General features: G+C 48.5%; 1 protein-coding gene across 1 annotated transcript in view; it reads left to right on the top strand.

The window, feature by feature from the left end:
* LOC120994037 (retinal guanylyl cyclase 2-like) overlaps positions 1 to 25,662 on the top strand; it is a 110,389-nt gene that overhangs the window by 40,156 nt on the left and 44,571 nt on the right. Inside the window, exons 4-5 of the mRNA XM_040422498.1 lie at positions 13,731 to 14,032; positions 17,722 to 18,076. Coding sequence (XP_040278432.1) covers positions 13,731 to 14,032; positions 17,722 to 18,076 — 657 coding nt within the window. The remainder of the gene's footprint in view (positions 1 to 13,730; positions 14,033 to 17,721; positions 18,077 to 25,662) is intronic.

Below are 25,662 nucleotides of genomic sequence, written 5' to 3' on the forward strand. Positions count from 1 at the left end.
ACAACTCCCAAGATGAACACGTGCTTGGCTGTTCTCAGAACTCCACAGAAATGAATGGAGCATGCTGGTAGTCGTAGTTTCACCACAGCTGGAGTGCCGGAGGTTAGCCATCACAGGGATAGGCCATAAATGTCTGATAGATGTATGGAAATCAGGTGGAACCTACCTCCCAATGAGGCAGCCACTGGCCACCGAATCCAGGCAGAGAATTCACTGCCAACATTTATTTCACCTGACTCACCAGGTGGGACAGGGTTGGGGCATCATTTTGGAGGTAGGGGTGGGTCAGAGAAGTGATTTTTCATTAATGATATATTTTGAGGAACCTTTAGTGTTTCCCTGACAACAGATGTTGTCAGAAACATGGTGGATTTCAGAGGCTGCTTGGTGGGGGTCTAAAGCAGGGCCGTCTTTAACCCCTTAGGGACCCATGACGTATCGGTACGGCATGGTTCCCGAGTCCTTAAGGACCCATGACGTACCGGTACTTCTGTCAGATGAATTTTGTAAATAACAAAAAATAAAAACGGTGCCAAAACAGCTATTTCTTGTTATCTTGCCTCACAAAAAGTGTAATATAGAGCAACCAAAAATCATATGTACCCTAAACTAGTACCAACAATACTGCCACCCTATCCCGTAGTTTCTAAAATGGGGCCACTTTTTTGGAGTTTCTACTCTAGGGGTGCATCAGGGGGGCTTCAAATGGGACATGGTGTAAAAAAAAAAACAGTTCAGCAAAATCTGCCTTCCAAAAATCGTATGGCATTCCTTTCCTTCTGCGCCCTGCCGTGTGCCCGTACAGCTGTTTCCGACCACATATGGGGTGTTTCTGTAAACTACAGAATCATGGCCATAAATATTGAGTTTTGTTTGGCTGTTAACCCTTGCTTTGTTACTGGGAAAAATTGATTAAAATGGAAAATTTGCCAACAAATTGAAATTCTGAAATTTCATCTCCATTTACCAATAACTCTTGTGGAACACCTAAAGGGTTAATGACGTTTGTAAAATCTGTTTTGAATACCTTGAGGGGTGTAGTTTCTTAGATGGGGTCACTTTTATGGAGTTTCTACTCTAGGAATGCATCAAGGGGGCTTCAAATGGGACATGGTGTAAAAAAAAACAGTCCAGCAAAATCTGCCTTCCAAAAACCGTATGGCATTCCGTATGGCATTCCTTTCCTTCTGTGCCCTGCCGTGTGCCCATACAGTAGTTTACAACCACATATGGGGTGTTTCTGTAAACTACAGAATCAGGGCCATAAATATTGAGTTTGGTTTGGCTGTTAACCCTTGCTTTGTAAATGGAAAAAAATTATTAAAATGGAAAATCTGGCAAAAAAGGGAAATTTTGTATCTCTATTTTCCATTAATTCTTGTGGAACACCTAAAGGGTTAACAAAGTTTTTACAATCAGTTTTGAATACCTTGAGGGGTGTAGTTTATAGAATGGGGTAATTTTTGGGTGGTTTCTATTATGTAAGCCTCGCAAAGTGACTTCAGACCTGAACTGGTCCCTAAAAATTGGGTTTTTGAAAATTTCTGAATAATTTAGAGATTTGCTTCTAAACTTCTAAGCCCTGTAACATCCCAAAATGATCCAAACATGAAGTAGACATATGGGGAATGTAAAGTAATAACTATTTTTGGAGGTATTACTATGTATTATAGAAGTAGAGAAATTGAAACTTGGAAATTAGCAATTTTTTACTAATTTTTGGTAAATTTGGTATTTTTGTATAAATAAAAATGATTTTTTTTTTTACTTCATTTTACCAGTGTCATGAAGTACAATATGTGGCGAAAAAACATTGTCAGAATGGCCTGGATAAGTCAAAGCGTTTTAAAGTTATCAGCACTTAAAGTGACACTGGTCAGATTTGCAAAAAATGGCCAAGTCCAGAAGGTGAAATAGGGCTGAGTCCTTAAGGGGTTAATATTGATTGGACCCTGGGCAAAAATTTACTTGGGCCCCCTGGATCCTGCCTTCCCACACCCTAGCATGCAATCACCCCCCCCACCACAACACACACACACAAAAAATCCACACACCTGGTAGACTCCAGTGAATGACAATAAATACTTCTAGTTCTGAAGACTCCAGCGGCTCAGGATCAGTGCTCTGGGCAGCTGGGCTCAGGGCTGAAAAGTGGGCACCGCTCTGCAGGAAGGAGACCGGGGCTCGGCACACAGTATGCAGTATAGCACCCTATAGTATACAGCACCCCACGCTATACAGCACCCCACAGTATATAGTAGAGCAGTATAGCACCCCATACTATACAGCACCCCACAGTATATAGTAGAGCAGTATAGCACCCCACAGTATACAGCACCCCGCAGTATACAGTAGAGCAGTATAGCACACCACAATATACAACACCCCACAATATACAGCACCTCACAGTATAAAGCATCTCACAGTATACAGTATACAGCACCCCAAACTATACAGTATACAGCACCTCACAGTATACAGTATATAGCACCCCTCACTATACAGCACCCTACAGTATACAGCCCCCACAGTATACAGCACCCCACAGTATACAGCACCCCACAGTATACAGCACTCCACAATATACAGTAGAGCAGTATAGCACTCCACAATATTCAGCACCCCACAGTATACAGCACCTCACAGTATACAGTACCCCACAGTATACAACACCCCACAGTATACAGAACCCCAAACTATACATAATACAGCACCTCACAGTATACAGTATACAGCACCCCACACTATACAGCACCCCACAGTATACAGTAGAGCAGTATAGCACACCACAGTATACAGCACCCCACAATATACAGTAGAGCAGTACAGCACTCCACAATATACAGCACCCCACAGTATACTGCACCTCACAGTATACAGTACCCCACAGTATACAACACCCCACAGTATACAGCACCCCAAACTATACATAATACAGCACCTCACAGTATACAGCACCCCACACTATACAGCACCCCACAGTATACAGTAGAGCAGTATAGCACACCACAGTATACAGCACCCCACAGTATACAGCACCCCACAGTATACAGCCCCCCACAGTATACGGTAGCTTACAGTATATTAGCATAACAGCCCCTGTCCACTTTTCCTGATGTAATCTTTACAAAAAAAGCTCCACAGTTAAAGCAAACTTCTCCTGCAGCAACACTCCTGGTAGAAAGGACCTTTGATTACCTCATAGCCATGTGACCAGTAATATTGCTAGGTTACTGGTCACATGGTGATGATGTCATCTAAGGTCCTATCTCCTAAGAGAATCACAGCTCTCACAGTTCGCCACCTGTGTAGCTGAAAGCCTGACACCCGGGGCAGTGACCAGCAGGGCTCAAGAGGCAGCTGCCCCTTTTGCCTCTTGTTAAAGACGGCCCTGGTCTCAAGTGTCGGACCCCCACCGATCAGATATTGATGACCTGAGGATAGGTCATTAATATAAAAACCCTGCACAACCCCTTTAAATAACTTTTCAGAAAATAAAAAAAATAATAAACACAACAGTTGTCTGGGTCCACATCTGATCTGCATTTTTTGTGGATCACACCCACGCCCACTCATTTCTATGGGGCCAAAAAAAAATGCAGACAGCACACGCATACTTGCCAAGTATCCAGAATTTGCTGGGACAATCCCTGATTTTCAGAGACAGTCCTGGCAAATTGGTGCTGTCCTGGGCCAAAAATGGACGGGGCTAACAAAATCCTGCCCATAAGGCCGAATGCACATGGCCAGGGAACACGGACGTGAGCGGTCCGCGGTATCCAGGCTTGGCATCCTGCTGACAGCAGGAGTGCACGGCGCCATTGGTTGCTATGACGCCGTGCGCTTCATGTCGCCGCTGCATTATAGTAATACACTCGAATAGATCATACAAGTGTATTACTGTAGTGCAGCGGTGGCATGAAGTGCACGGCGTCATAGCAACCAATGACGCCGTGCCCTCCTGCTGTCAGCAGGATGCCAAGCCTGGATACCGCGGACCGCTCACGTCCGTGTGCATTCGGCCTAAGTGAGTGTCTCCTGGCGGGTTTAGGGTGTTCCCTGGGCGAGGCTTATATGCCTCGATTTTACCAACTGCAATGTTGGGTAAGTATTTATATGAATGTCCTCCGTGTGACCATTCTGCAAATTATCGAACATGTCCTATTTTTGTCCGTTTTGCAGACAGGAATAGGCAGTTCTATTAGGAAAGTGCGGGATGCTCACGGCCGGAATCTGTATTTTGCAGATCTGTGGTTTGCGGACCGCAAAATACTTATTAAAGGCGTTATGCAGAAAATGGTGATGAGGACCTATCCTCAGGAAAATCTAACAGATGGTCATGAATGTTGATGCACACCTCATCCAATTACTTGTGACAGTCAGGATCACATTGTAGACAGTTAAAGAACACTGGTCATCAGGATCAACCCTATGAAACCAAATACACTGCCAGTTAGGGTTGATCCCGCTGTTTAAAATGATACTTTTTCAGTGAAAATCTTTCGTGGGGGTTTCCAAGAATTTTATTTTTTTATCCTTTATGCAGTTGAGGACTTCACTGCACCAAGGAGCGGGGCCTAGACCCTCAGTGGACCTCAGCTTTCCAGTGCTGGCCACCCCCCAGTGCACTCAAGCTCTTTAATAAAGAGAGCCTGCAATACCAGAAACAACCAGATGGACAGAGGAGTTGCTGTTTATTGAAGAAGGCAGCCATTTTTTTCTGATCTTGGACAGCCCCTTTAAGTGTCTACAATGTGACAACATCTTCCTGACCCCCCAAAAAACCCTGTACATCAGCAACCTGTGATTAAGTTATGGGGGGGGGGGCAACGAGGGTCAAAGAGAGAGCCTTCACTTCTGATTTAGACTACTTTAGACCATGACATCTAAAGGGTTAAACAGCCAGGATTAGAGGTTTCTCCGATCCTGTCTGTCAGCGTAAGAGCCGGAACATTAAATCCGCTCCATCCGCCCAGTAAATCAGTGGGTCAATAAAAAAGGTCCTGTGACACCAAAAAGGCTAGTGTCATTCCCCTGTAGTCAGGACGTAGCCAGTGGACATGATCCGACCTTCCTATATGGTCCTAATCATTAGACCCCGACCTTATAGATTTAGGATTTTTTTTTTTCTTTTTGGAATTTGCTGAACGTTTGAGAACTTTTGAGTGAAAACATCGGACACCGAAGCGATGAAATGTGACCTTTGGCAGGAAAATGTTTCTGTTTTCTTTCACCAAACCGTAAATGTCGTGTCTCTTACATCTGACAGAAGTGTTTCCCTGTGGGATCAAAAAAGGGCTAAAAACAATATAGAAAAGCAGATGAAAGGATGTAAATGTGTAAATATTCTGTGCAGTGGGAAAAAAACTGAAATGTGTCAGGAAGATGTCAGGCGGCTGTCAGAAAGTCAGATCCAATACAACAGCGCAAAAGTGAATAACTGAATTTAACCCTTTAAAGAGGTTATCCAATGTTATAAACAGCCCCCCCACGTGCCGGGCCCCTGACATGAAATATACTTACCCCGCTCCCGGGACCGATCCTGGTCCCCGCACCGGCTCTGCTGCTTCTCCCCGTGCGCGGATGAAAACATCCAGTGTTGGGGGGGAGTAGCCAATGGCAGGCGGGGAAGGGGACGAACCTCCCTAGCATCGAGGCTGACACTAGGGAGGCTCGTCCCCGTCCCCGTCTGCCATTGGCTGCTCCCCCCCCACACTGGATGTTTTTATCCGTGTACAGGGAGAAGCAGCAGTGGCGGTGCGCGGACCAGGAGCGGCGCCGGGAGCGGGGTTAGTATATTTTGTGTGAGGGGCCCGGCACATGGGGAGGGTGGGCTGTTTATGACATTGGATAGCCCTTTAAGGACGGGACAATTTTCATTTTAGCTTTTCGTTTTTTCCTCCCTGCATTCCATGAGCCATAACTTTTTTACTTTTCTATTCACATAACCACATGGTTTGTTTTTTGCAGAACAAATTGTATATTGTAATGGCACCATTTGTTGTATTGAAAAACGATATAAAGATTCTTTGTGAGGTATAATTGAAGAAAGAAAAAAAAAAAAAAAACACTTTCCCGCCATTATCCTTTAGGTTTTGTTTTTACAGCATTCACTGGTCACTAAAAGTGACATGGTGTCCTTACTCTGCGGGTCATTACGATTATAGCGATATCAGGTGTATACAGTTTTTAAGAAGTTTTAATTCTTTAAAAAAAAATAAAAACCTTTGAAAGCAATTTCTTTGCATCCTCACATTCACACAGCCATAACTTTTTCACATTTCCGTCTACTGAGCTGTGTTCAGTCTTGTTTTGTGCAGAGTGAGCTGTAGTTACTGCATTTTGATCACTTTCTATACATTTTTTGGGGAGCAAACAAGGTGACCAAAAATGGCAAATTGCACATTTTAATTTCTTTCTGTTACAGTATTCACCACACATGATAAATATTTTTATATTACAATAGTTTTAACGTTTTCAGATTTGGCGATACCAATGATGTTTATTGTTTATGTTTATATATAACGACTACTAGGATGGAAGAGTAGTTCAGCCATTTTCCACCCACTCCCATCTTCCCCATTAATAAACACACAGAGACCTCATTTTGGTGTAAAGGCCGTAGCGGCCCATTTATTAACAGAACAACATTTCTTTACATAACTTGCATATATCATAATAATGCCAAAAACATTCCATCTGCATAACCCCCTGATAATGAGGGATCCTGGAAAGCAACCCCATCATTTTGATCCAGTTGTAGTTTCACCTTACACTTGGCCGCACTCACTGACCCAAGGGCACCAAACATAAACATCATGCCCCTGCAGGCCTTCTAGCCCAAACAGGAGCCCCCAGCCTTCAACTCACCAAGCCTCCAAAGATACACGCCCCAAAGAGTCATGCAAATATTTCAAATAGTTTTGCCTCCCAGAATGCCCTTTTTACCTGCCACAAAGGAACATCGGTGACACCTCACCTATGTTCATCCTGCCACACACGAACTGCTGTCTCCAGCCCTTCTTGCAACCCCAATGCCCACAGGTCTATACCCACCTCGTTCAGATGGACACCATCTGCCCGTAAAAACTGTGTAGACGCCTCCTCCAATTCCCTATGGTGCACAACAAACCCTCCTTGCCACCGTACAAATCGTCCTACCTCCTTGTTCAACTTCACCCTAGCTTTGTTGATATGATCCACTGATCTAGCCAACCTCCATGTTCGACGGGCTACCACCTCGGACCAAACTATAATCAGGCCAGGAAACTCCTCCCATAGCCGCAACAAATCCAATTTAATATCCCTTGTGACGTCCCTAGAGCGACACCCCCCCCAAATCGTTACCACCGACATATAGCTCCAAAATGTTTGGGAGTCTATCTAAAGAAACATAGAAACGAAACTCCGGAAGAACCCTACCCCACATAAGGCCCTGTAAACCTATCCAACGAACCTGTACCACCTCATTTGGAAAACCCAACTGTCTTCCATTCCTCCGAACATCAGCCCGCAAGGCTCCCCAATACACGTAAGAATGACAAAATATCCATGCCAAACACGATAAGGACCCTGCAACAAAGCAAAGAAGAAAAACATCACACTTAAAGCCATTCCAGTCAACCCCCCCCCAACCCGTGTCATGTGAGAACCACAACCCGTCTCCACCATCACCTCCTAAAGCAAATGAGGGCAAACGTAAGAATGAAAACATGCCGACTCCGTTTAATTGCTGCATCACCTAAGCCCCACCTGGCTGCCTCTGTAGCCACCCCAATCCTAAAGGAATGGGAAGCACACTCCCCGTCCGGCAACCCCGCAAGCACTTCTGAAAAACAGCTATAAACTGAAAACGGGAGAGAGTGGAACCATCCTGATGAACTAATAAAGGCTCCGTCCCCTTCGGACGATACTGCAGCAATTCCTCCACACACCGAACCTGACACACCTCACAGCCTACCAACGGGTGTAAATTAATCCGCACCCCCTTTCCTTCTGGGTTAGTCTTCGACCTTCTCAAAAAAACCATCAGTCCCAACACGCACATCCCCGTGTAATAAACCCCTTACCCGTTTACAACTGCTAGACACCAGTTCTGAAACCTGAAATGCCCCAAAGAAGGCCAAAGAAAAAGCCGCCCGAAAAAAACAAGCTTCATACTCTGACCTGCAAACTACCTCCAACATTTTACACACTGTCTGTAACACCGAAAAGGAGACAGGCCGCCAAGTGTCCCTAGCGGGTGCACCCCGCCTGTAGCCCCTCAACGCCTGGTGCACCAAAAATCCCTTGGATACATCCACCAACCACCGTAAACGCAACTAAAAAGCAACCGCTGTGACCTTCTTGAACACCGTTGAAAACGAGGCACTGCTCTCAAAGGATAACCCCACTAAATAAACCAATAATGTTTGAAAATCATCCGCCAAAACGCATCCCCCACCTGAACTATCAGCTTTTCCCACTGAGATCAAACTGATGTATAAGCTGACCACGTACTGCTACTGACAGCTCGCCGAATCAAGGATGCTGACGCCCCAAGGCCACGCTCCAGAGCCACTGGGGCAAGGCAGCCCGTTCTCTTCCGCTCCCGGCACCAGTCGACGAAAACGATCCCACTGAAAACGAGAAAGAGAATCCGCCACTGAATTATCAACCCCAGACACATGCACCGCTACAAAACATGAATTCAACTCAAACCCCCAAAGAACCAGGTGGTGCAACAAGCGCAATACCGGCAGCAAACTAGCTGTTTGCGTATTTATAGCTTGCACCACCCCTAGATTATCACAACAGAACCGCACCCGTTTGTTACGTAACAGGTTCCCACACAACTCAGTCGCTAATACAATTGGAAATAACTCCAACAGCGCCAAATTGGTTAAGAAACCCGCCTTACCGCCAATCCTCAGGCCAAGGACTCGTACTCCACTGCCCCCGGCAAAAGACCCCATAACCACAAGCCCCTGACGCATCAGTATAAAGCTCCAAATCAAAACTTGATAACGGCGCCTCCATCCAAACTCAACGCCCATTAAACTCGCCCAAAAAACGATCCCACACTGCCAAATCATTCCGTCCTTCCGCTGTCAATCTCACATAATGAGACGGTGCTGTCACCCCTGCCGTCGCTAAAGCCAACTGTCTACAAAAAACCCGACCCATCAGCAAAATACGACAAGCAAAGTTTAGCTTACCCAAAACTGACTGAATCCTTCGAAGCTGAACCTTCTTAGCCCGTGATAACGAAGCCACCTCCGCATGCAAATCTGACACTTTGTCATCAGGTAACTGACATTCCATCCTCACAGTATTGATAACGATCCCTAAAAACTTGACCGACGTGGAAGATCCCTCCGTTTTATCAGAAGCCAACGGAACTCCGAATGATGCTGCCACCCTTTCAATAGTGTGTAACAAAGTGGAACACACCCGCGAACCCGCCGGGCCCAAGAACAGGAAATCATCCAGATAATGCAATATGGAATTCCATCCTGACTCCTGTTTCACTACCCACTCCAAAAAGGAACTGAATGTCTCAAACAGGGAGCAAGAGATTGCACATCTCATAGGCAGACAACAGTCCACATAAAATTGATCCTCCCAATGAAAACTCAACAGATGAAAACTACTTGGAGGAATCGGCAACAAACGAAACGCCGCTTCAATATCTGTTTTCGCTAAAAGTGCCCCAAAACGCCGAACCCAACTCACCGCTACATCAAAAGACGTGTACGAAACCGAACATAACTCTCGCTCAATCCCATCATTAACCGAACTCCCAGCAGGATACGAAAGGTGGTGAATGAGCCGGAAATTGTTTGGTTCTTTTTTAGGAACCAAACCAAGGGGTGACACCATCAACCCTGGCAAAGGAGGCACCAAAAACGGCCCAGCAATGCGGCCCGCTCTCAATTCTTTCTCTATCTTTTGCTTCACTACATCGGGCCGGGTCAATGCTGAAACCAAATTCCTCACTACCACCTTGTAACCAACTGACTTGCACGGAAATCGAAACCCCTCCGTAAAACCTAAACGCAACAGTTCAGCCCCCTCCCTATTTGGATACCTCTCTAGGAATGGCAACATCGTGTCCACCTTCACCAGTGTCATTCCTCTTCTGCAAAGCCTCAAAACCCCTTCCCCTACCTCTCTTGAAACAACGGGACAAACTGTGCACACCCCCACATCTGGAGCATTCATGCTTGAATCGGCAATCAAAAAAGAACTTACAGAACCCTTCGTTGTATTGCCAGCAACACCCTTTCCTACCATCCGCTGACGAGGCCGAGGTTCCCCCGGCCCCCCCACAAAAGGGCAGCGTTCCTGCCTTTGGAGCCGTCATCAAACGCACCCAAAGACTAATGTCTTTGTGATCCCATCTGATACTGGGCTGCACCGCCTTCCGCTGACGGAACTGTTCGTCATACCTGAGCCAAGCTACTCCCCCATACACTTGTAAGCCTCACCAATAGCGTCCATATAACAAAACAACGCCGAACAATGTTCTGGGAACTTCTCCCCCACTACACTAGCCAGAATCGCAAAAGCCTGCAGACAATTCATGAACGTACGCGGTATCAACCGGTTTTCTTGCTCTCATCTGGTTTTACCCTGTCTAGATTAAACTTCTCCAGAGGAAGCAACAAGAAAATTTCTACATATTCGCCCTTCAAAATCTTCTCCCTGGCCTCCTGCTTCAAATGTGCCCCTAGGGGCCCCTCAAAGCACACATACACTTCCCCTTTTGCTGTGCCCGCCAACCTTACGTCCTCAACCACTGCAACCTTTCTACTACTCCCTACCGCCACACCAGAAGGCCCCGCCACCTCAGCCCCATCACCAGAGAAACCCCTGAACTAGACCCAATGTGTGACACCAACCCCAACAACAACTCCTGCGCCATCCCTCCAGAACTCTCAACCCCCGCTAGTCCTGTACTACTCCCCCTTAACTCCCCCCGAACATCCCCTTGCTGTACCCCTGACATCCACTCACCAGGCCGTCCCTGAGAGGACCTCTCAGTGGCCACTAGAACCTGCAACGAAGATCTTTCTTGGATCATCAGCGTAGATGTATCCGCAGGAACAGGACAGGTGCATGACGTCGCCATGTCGTCCAACCTCTCCTGGGTCACCCATGTGTCTTGACTCCATTCTCCTTCCTCGATGGACCTCACATCAGCCGGCTCCCTGTCATCTCCAGCCGTCATACTAGGCAGAGGGGGAGGAGCTTCCTCTGGTGCACAGCCTCCAGCTCCTGCAGAAAGCTGCCGGCCCCCAGCACCAGGCCGCAGTGCTCTACTCTTCTCCCTGCTCAAGCTGTCGCGATGGCCCCCGCCAGGAGAAGCCGCTCCCCTGCTTGCTGAGGGACCTGCCTGATAACAGTTACCCCCGGCCTTGCCCTGAGGCTCGCCCCCTGCTCTGTATCTCCTGCTGGGGGGACCCCGCCGATCGTACTAACCCCTCCTGCTGCCTGGAAGAGCCGGACTGGGGACACCCCCGTCCCTCTCCCGCTGGTCCCCGCTGCTGCACCAGATTCCTCCCTCTGCGGCGGTGCCCAGATGCAGAACCCGCCGCCCACTGCAATGGAGGAAAATGAAAAAGTTGCAGAGCAGCACAAATGGACCTCTTGACCAAACCAGGAATGCAACAGCCGCGATAGGACCACAGATCCACAGCAGTCCCAAGAACAGCGGAAAATAGAAAACAAGGATCACAGCAGCATGTGCTGTGATCCTTGTTTGCTATTTTCCACTGCAATGGGGGGGCTCTGTAAACGGCGCTGAACCCGGGGGTCATCTCAGGGCTCAAACGCGCCAGGGGCAGAGACCTCTGGGCGCTTGCCGTAACTGGAACATCCACAGGGGACCCCACTGGCCCATATATAGCAGCCTGAAGGGACTGCTGCAACCACTCAGCTCCATGCTGCACCGCCGCGGCCCTGACCGCTGCCATAAGCTCCTCCAAATCAGCCATGCTACCAACTTCAAACCTTTCTCCCGTGCAAGTGACTGACCCCGCCCTTAACTCACTTTAAATACTGCCCGCCTAACCTCAACTGCCCCACCAATCCCTATCTATGTCTTTTTTTTTATTTTTATTATTATTATTATTTTAACCCCTTACAGGCCTACCACTTCCACTACGGCTGTGCCCCTCTCCATCGCTCTTTCATCTGGTAAAAGGGGGGCAATTGAATGTTTAATATTTGTATTTTTTATATTTTGAAAAACATTTTAACAGTAATTTTTAGTCCCCTTAGGGGACTTGAACATGCAATGTTCTGATCGACTGTACCATAGACTGAAACAGAATAGTACTGCAGTCAGCGGAATATTGACTGGCTTCCTATTAAGCCCTGACACAGGCAGGGCTTAAAGGGTAACTAAAGCTGGAATCACCCAAAAAAAAAAAAAAACAACCAACAAGAAGTGACATAATCTCTTTGTGTCTTTGTTAATTGATCTCATTTCGTCAGATATCACAATTGCAGACCATGAAAAATACGAAAAGAAAAGCAGTATATTGTTGCCTCAGGCTGCAGCGATGTCTTCTCCTCACATTCTCCCCCTATCATGCTAGTGCATGTGAGCCAGGAAGTAAAGAAGAAGGGGGCTGGGTTTAGTGTGGATAACGTTTGTCTGCAGATGACGCTAGGGAGGCTCATCCCCATCGCGTCCCGCTATTGGCTGCCCCCCCATCCACCGGATATTTTGATTCGCGCAAAGGAGAGATGCAGCGGTGGCTGTGCGGGAATCAGAAGCGATACAGTGCAGGTTTAAGTCCCCTAGAGGGACTTTAAAAAATTGAGCAATAAAAATGGGAGTAAAAAGTATTTGAAATAAATGTATAAAAAAATTCAAAACATACTCCATAAAAAAAAATCAAAAATTGGTATCGCCGAATCTAAAAATATTTTCTATTCCACATGGTCAATGCCAAACAAGCTCATTGCCAGAATTAAATTTTTTCGTTCACCTCACCTTCCCAATATTTTTTTTTTAAAGTAATCGAACCCAACGAAAATGATATAAACTTCGTATCGCCATCATGATACTGACCCGCAGGATAAAGTTATCTTCACATTTTTACAGCACAATAAACACCATAAAATGAAATCCAAAAATCAATGGCCGAATTCCGTTTCCACACCACAAATTTTTTTTTCACAGTTTCTCAACACATAATACGTGTCGTACACTACTCACCCCAGCATAAACGAGCCTTCATATAGCTATGCAATAAAAAAAATAAAAAAGTGAGGGCTCATGAAAACGGTGAGAAAAAAAAATGAAAGAAAAATGGCTATGACGGGAAGGGGTTAATGCTATATAACTGGTATTCTGTTCTTAATTCTCCAGTGAGAACCAATCCATAATCTTATATGCAAAGGGAGGGGGGAGGGGGGGGGCAACCTTTTTTCAGCTTACCTTATATTTTACTTGCAATACCAAGCCTCACCACTTGGCGCGCTGTTAAGAAAAAGCATAGCTATGACTAATAAATATTGTGTTTTTTCAGGTATAGGTACTTTAAAGCACCACCTAGTGGTAGAAGTATATAGTGCAGGCAAGTTCCATTTTTTGGCACACAGCACAAATTTCACAAAATGGGAGAGACCTACTAAGCAAAATTCATCAGAATTGTGTTGAAAATTTTTACATGACGGAACAGATATCTGTTTATAATGAGGTTGTTATATAGTTAACTCTTTCCTCCTCTTTTTAGTCATCATCATGTGCATGCATTCAGTGCTGGTGGGAGGGGAAGAACAAGCCACCTTTCTAATAAAAGCCCATGAGATGGGACTTACGGACGGAAGATACGTCTTTGTGCCCTACGACACTTTACTCTACAGCCTTCCCTACAAAAACCACTCGTACGCCATCTTTGATAGGAACAGTAAACTGCAGGACGCCTATGACGCGGTGCTCACCATCACGATGAACTACGAAGAGAAGTCGTTCTATGAGGTCTTCGCGGAATACAAGATGAAAGGAGAAATAAGCACCACCCTGGAGCCACAGCAAGTAAGTGATAATAAGGCTGCACTGCCACCAATGGGAAAGTCACTGGGTGGCAGTGCACAAGACAAGACCCCAAGATCTTATTAGGCTTGACAGCAGCTGCCTGACATTGGCTTCCACAGTTAAGTTAAAGCCCTTTACTGTTTCAGTTTTACCCAGTATTTTCCAGTTATAGGATGTACTGGTTATGTACTTTTTCTATACAAGCACAGTACACCCCTATCTCTGCACCAGCACAGTACACCCCTATCTCTGCACCAGCACAGTACATCCCTAACTCTGCACCAGCACAGTACACCCCTATCTCTGCACCAGCACAGTACATCCCTAACTCTGCACCAGCACAGTACACCCCTATCTCTGCACCAGCACAGTACACCCCTATCTCTGCACCAGCACAGTACACCCCTATCTCTGCACCAGCACAGTACACCCCTATCTCTGCACCAGCACAGTACACCCCTATCTCTGCACCAGCACAGTACACCCCTATCTCTGCACCAGCACAGTGCACCCCTATCTCTGCACCAGCACAGTGCATCCCTATCTCTGCACCAGCACAGTACACTCCTATCTCTGCACCAGCACAGTACACCCCTATCTCTGCACCAGCACAGTACACTCCTATCTCTGCACCAGCACAGTACACTCCTATCTCTGCACCAGCACAGTACACTCCTATCTCTGCACCAGCACGGTACACCCCTATCTCTGCACCAGCACGGTACACCCCTATCTCTGCACCAGCACAGTACACTCCTATCTCTGCACCAGCACAGTACACTCCTATCTCTGCACCAGCACAGTACACCCCTATCTCTGCACCAGCACAGTACACTCCTATCTCTGCACCAGCACAGTACACTCCTATCTCTGCACCAGCACAGTACACTCCTATCTCTGCACTAGCACAGTACACCCCTATCTCTGCACCAGCACAGTACACCCCTATCTCTGCACCAGCACAGTACACCCCTATCTCTGCACCAGCACAGTACACCCCTATCTCTGCACCAGCACAGTGCATCCCTATCTCTGCACCAGCACAGTACACCCCTATCTCTGCACCAGCACAGTACACCCCTATCTCTGCACCAGCACAGTACACCCCTATCTCTGCACCAGCACAGTACACCCCTATCTCTGCACCAGCACAGTACACCCCTATCTCTGCACCAGCACAGTACACCCCTATCTCTGCACCAGCACAGTACACCCCTATCTCTGCACCAGCACAGTACACCCCTATCTCTGCACCAGCACAGTACACCCCTATCTCTGCACCAGCACAGTACACCCCTATCTCTGCACCAGCACAGTACACCGTTATCTCTGCACCAGCACAGTACACTCCTATCTCTGCACCAGCACAGTACACCCCTATCTCTGCACCAGCACAGTACACCCCTATCTCTGCACCAGCACAGTGCATCCCTATCTCTGCACCAGCACAGTACACCCCTATCTCTGCACCAGCACAGTACACCCCTATCTCTGCACCAGCACAGTACACCCCTATCTCTGCACCAGCACAGTACACCCCTATCTCTGCACCAGCACAGTACACCCCTATCTCTGCACCAGCACAGTACACCCCTATCTCTGCACCAGCACAGTACACCGTTATCTCTGCACCAGCACAGTACACTCCTATCTCTGCACCAGCACAGTACACCCCTATCTCTGCACCAGCACAGTACACCCCTATCTCTGCACCAGCACAGTACACCGTTATCTCTGCACCAGCACAGTACACTCCTATCTCTGCACCAGCACAGTACACTCCTATCTCTGCACCAGCACAGTACACCCCTATCTCTGCACCAGCACAGTACACTCCTATCTCTGCACCAGCACAGTACATCCCTATCTCTGCACCAGCACAGTACACTCCTATCTCTGCACCAGCACAGTACACTCCTATCTCTGCACCAGCACAGTACACCCCTATCTCTGCACCAGCACAGTACACTCCTATCTCTGCACCAGCACAGTACACTCCTATCTCTGCACCAGCACAGTACACTCCTATCTCTGCACCAGCACAGTACACTCCTATCTCTGCACTAGCACAGTACACCCCTATCTCTGCACCAGCACAGTACACCCCTATCTCTGCACCAGCACAGTGCACCCCTATCTCTGCACCAGCACAGTGCATCCCTATCTCTGCACCAGCACAGTACACCCCTATCTCTGCACCAGCACAGTACACCCCTATCTCTGCACCAGCACAGTACACCCCTATCTCTGCACCAGCACAGTACACCCCTATCTCTGCACCAGCACAGTACACCCCTATCTCTGCACCAGCACGGTACACCCCTATCTCTGCAACAGCACAGTACACCCCTATCTCTGCACCAGCACGGTACACCCCTATCTCTGCACCAGCACGGTACACCCCTATCTCTGCACCAGCACGGTACACCCCTATCTCTGCACCAGCACAGTACACCCCTATCTCTGCACCAGCACGGTACACCCCTATCTCTGCACCAGCACAGTACACCCCTATCTCTGCACCAGCACAGTACACCCCTATCTCTGCACCAGCACAGTACACCCCTATCTCTGCACCAGCACAGTACACCCCTATCTCTGCACCAGCACAGTACACCCCTATCTCTGCACCAGCATAGTACACCCCTATCTCTGCACCAGCACAGTACACTCCTATCTCTGCACCAGCACAGTGCATCCCTATCTCTGCACCAGCACAGTATACCCCTATCTCTGCACCAGCACAGTACACTCCTATCTCTGCACCAGCACAGTTCACCCCTATCTCTGCACCAGCACAGTACACTCCTATCTCTGCACCAGCACAGTACACCCCTATCTCTGCACCAGCACAGTACACTCCTATCTCTGCACCAGCACAGTACACCCCTATCTCTGCACCAGCACAGTACACCCCTATCTCTGCACCAGCACAGTACACTCCTATCTCTGCACCAGCACAGTACACCCCTATCTCTGCACCAGCACAGTACACTCTTATGCCTGCACAGCGGAATAGTATAATTGAAGAAAGCAAAACATGGTGATAATTGAATACTGGGAGTGACCGCGATGCCTCAGATCACCCTGGCATTTTTTTTAGCAGCGGGGAAAGTGTGTTGATTGGCAGTTGTGTCACCACCATCATGTCTAATCCTCTTTGGTCAGCCCATGTATGCAATGCACAGGACACATCCATGGCTATACCATTAAACTGTGAGGTATGGGGCAGTGCTTTAACTGTAATATATTATATGTTTGTAGAGTACACGAAACGTAACGTACCGTAAGTTATTAGGCTAAAATGACATCTTCTTCACCTAGGAGCGTGGCTTCCCTTTCCCTGTCAGCGGGCTCTCTGTAAATGTTCACAAACCTCCTCAGCCTCTAAAAAAGTCCATCTGGTGTAAAGCAATACATTCTACATAGAAGGAGGGGGATGAAGCTGCAGTTTACCTTCCAGCATTTCAGTGGACCAGCATGATAGGGAGAAGGGAAGGGGGGAAATGGAGAAGACACATCTGATTGGCACAGAGCATACAACACAATGAGAGGGGAAAGACTTCACCCACTCAAAAAGCATGTAGAGCGAGAATGTGTAATACCAGACTCAGCCTATGGACTGTGGTGGCGCTGTTTCTGGGAGAAATTCCTACCCAATATTGATACTTTTTTTTGCATTTCTCCAGGTTTCTCCACTATTTGGAACCATCTATAATTCCATTTACTTTCTGGCTAAAGCAATGAGCAGCGCGTGGAAACAAGGGGCCTGGATATCAGGGGCAAATCTTGTGGAACATACCAAAAACTTGGATTATCCCGGATTTACTCACATGCTCTACACGGATGGAAAGGGGAATGGACTGAGCAGTTTTGTGGTCTTGGACACTGATGGTAAAGTGAATCAACTCTTCCCGACCTACTCGGTGGAGATGTCCTCTAATTTAGTGCTTTTCTTGGGAAAGACTATACGTTTTCCAGGTGGGACTCCTCCGCCTGCGGACTCCAGCTGTTGGTTTGATCCAGACACATTGTGCATTGGAGGTAAGTTGTGAATGGGAGCCAGGGGTCTAACTTAAAAAGTCTACCCCTGGGGAAGACCGTTTACAGGCTCCAGGGGAAAATTAAGGCAAGGACAACTAGGGCCATGAATGTTCCTGCTACTACAGGTATAGGAGTAATGAACAATGCCTTAAAGGCTAAGGACATCTTCAGGGCAATTTTTTTTATGATTGCATATTGATTTTGGGCTAAAAATAATTTTTACAGTTGGCCTTTATCAAAAATGTTCAGCTGGTTTTGAGATACAAGCGTTAAAAAAAAAAAATCAGTCTGTTTGCAGAGTATCACTTCTCAGTCCTGTCAGCTGAGGGCTCATGTGAAGCCTTATCTCTGACCTCCATATTCTTATCAGTTTGATATCAGTTTAGCTATGATGAGTGTTTATGAGGTCAGGAGAAAAAAAACAAGAGAGGGAGAGGGACATGGGAGAGACCGCAGGTTATAGGAAGAGAGTGCCGGCTAGTACGTTAATCACCGGAGCGTGTTGCACTGAGGGTGCAGCAGCCTTTTGTGGCTTATATGAAGGTGCAATCTCCACAAGACTGGCTGCTGGATAGACACACAGGTACGAAGGAGAAGAATGGGGACTTCTAGTAATACTCCAGAGGGGCGTGACTAAGCAACTCCTGGTATTCACTAGGGCCCCAGATGGTAGGGTTAGACTTTGCAGCAGGAAGTTGCCAGGGTCCACTCTGGAGCATGAACTAGACAGTGACAGCAGGAACGAATGGACAACAGGTACCAGAAGGTACCGACGGCCCATAGGTATACATAACAGACAGGCAAATACAAACCGGACAACTAATAACACAAGCAGGAGTACATAGCAAGGAAACAGGAGTGACAATGAGCAGAGAAGGACTTGCTCCACCAGTAGTAAACTGCATGGCCTTGCACATTGCACTCTGCTGCAAAGAAAGGTGCAGCAAGGGCTTGCTGAACAGAGACATATAACATAACAAACATAACTGGCAGAACAGATAACAGAAACATAGGAAAGAGGACATCAAAGAGGACGGGAATGAACAAGTAGGAAACCCACAGAGCACAGACAGACACGGATCCCATGGGTCAGCAGCATGGGAGAGTGAGTACAAACAGGAGCAGGACAAGACAACACACACCAGGAGAGCTGACCCAGAACTGATGAAACCTCAGCCTTATATACAGGTTCCATGGTGTAACGGATCACCTTCCGTTAATGGACGCTTCCTAGCTTGCGCCGAGGACCACAAGCACCGCACTGGACACCACAACCACCGCAGACTCCACAACCGCCGTAGCTTAACTGGAGCCGTGCCGTCTTCCTTCCACCCTGAATGAACCTCCAGCATTCAGGATCGTGTGGGAAAGATCTCTCCTCCAGGAGAGGGTATCAGGGACAAGAAGAAAGAGATTAAAGCTCCAGGGAACATGCAGAGCATAGCAATCCCCAGCGTGATACAGCAATTCCCTCCAATAACAAGACAAGGCTACGTTTTGAGGGATCAAGAAGAACTGAACCTTTATTGAGGGCTACCCGCCCGTATTTATGCAGGTCCCCATCTGGTGTACACGCCCCTAGGGGACCAGAAGGAGGACTGCGACACAGGACAGACACGTAGCACCCAGGACACACAGACACAACACATCCCCACAATGCATCATGGTTTCCTCCTCTCTGCCCTGGAGACACCCGAAGAGCAATTCAATTATCTCTCAGGACAAAGGGAAATCACCAATACACATGTGGGAACAACAGGACAGGAATCCCCACCCAAACACACAATGTCACACCCTCACAGCAAACACAGACATTTAGCATATTCCCACATAGCTCAAGTCTGAGGGCATATCATTAGGTGAATGCCGCTCAGAGTACACAAATACAATAAAATTAGCTATCTGGGTGCCATTTTTTAGTCCATACGGATGGGTCTGTCACAAATTCCAACCGTGTTCGGTCCTATTAACAGTCCAGACATGCGGCATAGTTCTGTTACACTGTTCTTGAAGGGTAATATGTCCCGGGGCCATAGTCGTAGGGCAGGAGGCTAGCCATAAGTTTTCTACAATGCCCAGTGGCAAATGGCAGTTTGTCACACATCTCCCCTTTGGGGGGAAGACTAACCAGGCACCTGACCTTCTGTCGGTCAGTGCCTCCGTTAGTCGATCCACCAACCCACAGTAACCAAATGCCCGAGTAGCCCACCCACAACAAACAGGTACAAGGGTGACCCACCTACAAGAAACAGTTACTGCACCTGGTTATTTTGCTGTGGGGACTTGAGGGAGGGCAGAGGCCGACTGCACTCTGCCCAGCTGCCAGCTCTTCTGCTGGGGTGCTGAGACCATAGTCCGGCTCAGTAGCCAGAGGAACATGGGAGTCAGTAGGGGTTAACATCGCCTCTGTTAACCCTGAGGCCACGTTAGGAGTTAACTGGGGAGGGGAATTTGTACTTACCCCCTCCTCCTGTTGTCCTGGTGAGGGTAGTGGGGGATCTGGACAGGCTGTCCAGCATCCCGGTAGGTCAGGCGCAGAGACCACGGTCCCATCTGCGCCGTCTGGGCGATTGGTGTCTCCCCTTGTTATGGTAAGCTGCCGCTGGGGAGAGAGGGTGCTGCGCTCCTCTCCCTGAAACACAGGCTGCCGCTGGGGAGGAAGAACGACACCTTCAGCTCCCTGGGGTACACATTGCAGCTGGGGGGGAAGGCGGGCACCTTCAGCTCCCTGTAACACACACTGCTGCTGGGGAGGAAGGACGACACCTTCAGCTGCCTGGGGTTCACACTGCTGCTGGGGGGGAAGGACGACACCTTCGGCCCCCTAGGGTACACACTGCCGCTCGGGAGGCAGGAGGGCACCTTCAGCTCCCTGTAACACACACTGCCGCTGGGGAGGTAGGACGACACCGTCAGCTCCCTGGGGTTCACACTGCCGCTGGGGGGGAAGGACGACACCTTCGGTCCCCTGGGGTACACACTGCCACTGGGGAGGAAGGAGGGCACCTTCAGCTCCCTGTAACACACACTGCCGCTGGGGAGGTAGGACGACACCTTCAGCTCCCTGGGGTTCACACTGCCGCTGGGGGGAAAGGACGACACCTTCGGCCCCCTGGGGTACACACTGCCGCTGGGTAGGAAGGAGGGCACCTTCAGCTCCCTGTAACACACACTGCCGCTGAGGAGGCAGGACGACACCTTCAGCTCCCTGGGGTTCACACTGCCGCTGGGGAGGAAGGACGGCACCTTCAGCTCCCTGGGGTTCACACTGCCGCTGGGGGGGAAGGACGACACCTTCGGCCCCCTGTAACTCACGCTTTTGCTGGGGCGCAGGGACGGAATACTTCGCTATCTCTGCCCGATATTCTGCTTCCTTCTGCAGATACTCCGCCAGTTCTCTCCTCACTTTCGGTACAAGTTCCTCTGTTAGGTGGGGCCCGTAGATAGCCAACCGCCTCTTCAGTATAGCGTCAAACCGTACGTGACTATACCAATATTCCAGTTTTGCTTGGTGTTCCCAGGATGCTGCTCTTCGCACTAGGGAAGCCATCCCACTGCTGCCACCAATGTAACGGATCACCTTCCATTAATGGACGCTTCCTAGCTTGCGCCGAGCACCACAAGCACCGCACTGGACACCACAACCACCGCAGACTCCACAACCGCCGTAGCTTAACTGGAGCCGTGCCGTCTTCCTTCCACCCTGAATGAACCTCCAGCATTCAGGACCGTGTGGGAAAGATCTCTCCTCCAGGAGAGGGTATCAGGGACAAGAAGAAAGAGATTAAAGCTCCAGGGAATATGCAGAGGATAGCAATCCCCAGCGTGATACAGCAATTCCCTCCAATAACGAGACAAGGCTACGTTTTGAGGGATCAAGAAGAACTGAACCTGTATTGAGGGCTACCCGCCCGTATTTATGCAGGTCCCCATCTGGTGTACACGCCCCTAGGGGACCAGAAGGAGGACTGCGACACAGGACAGACACGCAGCACCCAGGACACACAGACACAACACATCCCCACAATGCATCATGGTTTCCTCCTCTCTGCCCTGGAGACACCCGAAGAGCAATTCAATTATCTCTCAGGACAAAGGGAAATCACCAATACACATGTGGGAACAACAGGACAGGAATCCCCACCCAAACACACAATGTCACACCCTCACAGAAAACACAGACATTTAACATATTCCCACATAGCTCAAGTCTGAGGGCATATCATTAGGTGAATGCCGCTCAGAGTACACAAATACAATAAAATTAGCTATCTGGGTGCCATTTTTTTGTCCATACGGATGGGTCTGTCACAAATTCCAACCGCGTTCAGTCCTATTAACAGTCCAGACATGCGGCATAGTTCTGTTACACTGTTCTTGAAGGGTAATATGTCCCGGGGCCATAGTCGTAGGGCAGGAGGCTAGCCATAAGTTTTCTACAATGCCCAGTGGCAAATGGCAGTTTGTCACACATGGGTGCAGCAGAGAGGCCACACCCATGGAGCAGACAGAGAGGATTAACTCCTAATAGGAACACAGGGGAGTTAACCCATACAGAACCACAAACAACACACAGAAACGAAACTTCAGCGAGGAGCGCCGAACGAGCAAGGACGGAAGGTCACAGCCAGAGAGAGTGGCTGTGACACCTGCTCTCCCAACACACAGGTCTCAGCTTTTCAGCCCAGCACAGAGCTCAGTTCCCACACCAGCGATTGCCAGAGCTCCTCTGTCAGAGAGAGGTAATCACTCCCAGCTGACACTGCCGGCTGTTTTTTTTTATAGGCCAGTCAAGACCTGGCCTAAAACGTGGGGAGTAGTCACCCACCCAGCACTTTGACTACTCCCAGTAAGAGCCGTTCCGGATCAGCTATACAGCCATACTAAAATAGCAAAGTGTCAATCAGCATTAGCTGCCGCTGACACCTGAAAATACTGGCTCTTACTTTACCGAGGCCAGGAACTTCAGTGACACATACCTTCTGTCAACGACGGACCCTTGCACCTTCCAACATACCTCCCCTCGTTGTTCAACCCTGAGGGGGTGAACACTTGCAAGACAGGGCATTCACATTTCCCTGCAAGCGGCCTGCCCTGTGTTCCACTGAGAACTTGAAGTTCTGTAATGACAAGAACCATCTGGTGACCCGAGCATTCCTCTCTTTGGCCTGGCGCATCCACTAGAGATGGGAGTGGTTGGTCACCAGACGGAACTTTCTCCCCAACAGATAAAAGCGGAGAGACTCGAGTGCCAATTTGATGGCCAGGCACTCTCTCTTCACTATACAGTACCTAGTCTCGGCTGGGGTGAGTTTGCGGCTCGGGAAAAAAAAAAGGGGTGTTCCCCCACATTGATTTCCTGAGAAACTACAGCTACAAGGCCTACTTCAGAGGCATCGGTCTGTACCACAAACTCCCTCTTGGCATCACCAAGACCGGTGACCCGCACAGGACAGACTTCAATGCAGAAAAAGACTCTCCCGCCTGTTCAATCCAGCGGACCATCACAGTCTTCCGTCTAGTGATGATCGAGCATGCTCAGTCAAACACCAGTTTGGCTTGAGCATCACTATGCTCGGCCAAACACCACGTGTACTTGAGTCAGTGTCAGAAACTACTATGAGGTTTTTCTGACACAGTTTAGCATTCAGCTTTATAGCTGACAGGATAAGGGCCTTGCCTCTAATGAACAAGGGGTTGGGAGTTCAAATTCCATCAGAAACTTTTCAGAAATTAGATTTAAATACACTCGGGTGTCCACAAGCATTGACTCCATATATGGATATAGCTATATATGGAGTCAGGGCAGGAACTCCTAAGCTAATCTAGAGTCCCGACACCCTCCCCTCTTCAGAGCAGGGGGTGCCTGGGGTTCTCACATTGACTTCCATTGTGCTCGGGTGCTTGATCTACACTACTTCCGTCCCTTCAAGAGCCCTGTCAACGGAGCCGCTTAAGTGGCAAAATGGGGAACGAACCTCATATAATAGCCCACCATTCCCAGGAACAACTTTACTTGCCTCGTGGCCAATTCCGAATCGCCTCTACTTTATTTACTTGGGGTTTGATAACTCCACGTCCAGGTACTTAGTCTCCTCTAACCCTATCGTGCATTTCTTTGGGTTAGCGGTCAGTCCAGCCTTCCTAAGGGAGTCCGCTACAGCCTGCACTTTGGGTAGATGACTTTCTCAGTCGGTACTGTGGATGACGATATCGGTAAGCCAATGCGTACCGACGATGTAGACGAAGTACAATGTCCATGAGTCGTTGGAACGTGACGGGGGCACCATGCAGACCAATGGGTAACACTTTATACTGATACAGCCCCTCAAGGGTAACGAAGGAAGTTTTCTCTTTGGCAGCCTCCATTAAGGGCACCTGCCAGTAGCCCTTTGTGAGGTCTAAAACAGAAAAATACTGGGCTTGTCCTAACCTCTCGATAAGCTCATCTACCCGGGGCATGGGATACGCATCAAACTTGGAGATTTCATTTAGTTTGCGAAAATTGTTACAGAACTGTAACGTCCCATCTGGCTTGGTTATTAAGACTGGCCCATTCACTTTTGGACTCCTCAATGACGTCTAGCTGCTGCATTAGCTGCACTTCCTCCGCGGTGGTTTGTTGCCGAGCCTCAGGTACCAGGTATGATTTTAACCGGACTTTTGCATGAGGCTCAGTGACAATGTCATGCTGGATTATGGACGTGCGTCCAGGGAGGTCCGAGAACACATTCGTGTTCCGACTAACAAACTCCCTGGCTTCCTGAGCGTTTGTAGAGCAGAGGATGTCAGCAATTTTTACTGTGGCAACGGCTTCTCCTGCATGAGACCGAGGAGCCTGAACCTTTTCTCCTACAAAACCTGACCGCGGGCTGTCTTCAGTAGAGGACTCCCTATCTTTCCATAAATTCACATGGTACACCTGCTCCGGCTTTCGCCGCCCCGGCTGGTGTACCTTGTAGTTTACATCTCCCACTTTCTCGGGTATCTCGTAGGGCCCCTGCCACCTAGCTAGGAACTTACTGTCTATGGTTGGTACCAGAACCAAAACCCGATCACCCGGGTTAAAGTTCCAGACCCGAGCCTGACGATTATAGACCTTACTCTGGGCTCGCTGCACTGCCTCCATATGCTCCCTGACCAGAGGTAACACTGTCTCCATCCATCTTTGCATCTGGGTGACGTATTCAATAACACTTTTGTGCGGTGTGGTTTGTTGTTCCCACACTTCTTTGGCTATGTCCAACAGTCCGCGAGGGTGTCTGCTGTATAGCAGTTCGAAGGGCGAGAACCCAGTAGAGGCCTGGGGCACCTCTCGCACTGCGAACATGAGATAGGGCAGAAGAAGGTCCCAGTCCCTCCTATCCTTAGATACCACTCTTTTTAACTTGTTTTTTAATGTTTGATTAAATCTCTCTACCAGGCCATCCGGTTGCGGATGATACACGGATGTCCGTAGCTGTTTTATGTGGAGCAATTTACAGAGTTCCCTCATGACCTTGGACATAAAAGGGGTCCCTTGGTCAGTCAGAACCTCTTTAGGTAGTCCCACTTGGGAAAAGATCTCCATTAACTCCTTAGCTATG

This window comes from Bufo bufo, chromosome 3 (assembly GCF_905171765.1).
Source record: "Bufo bufo chromosome 3, aBufBuf1.1, whole genome shotgun sequence".
In the NCBI taxonomy this organism is placed as follows: Eukaryota; Metazoa; Chordata; class Amphibia; order Anura; family Bufonidae; genus Bufo; species Bufo bufo.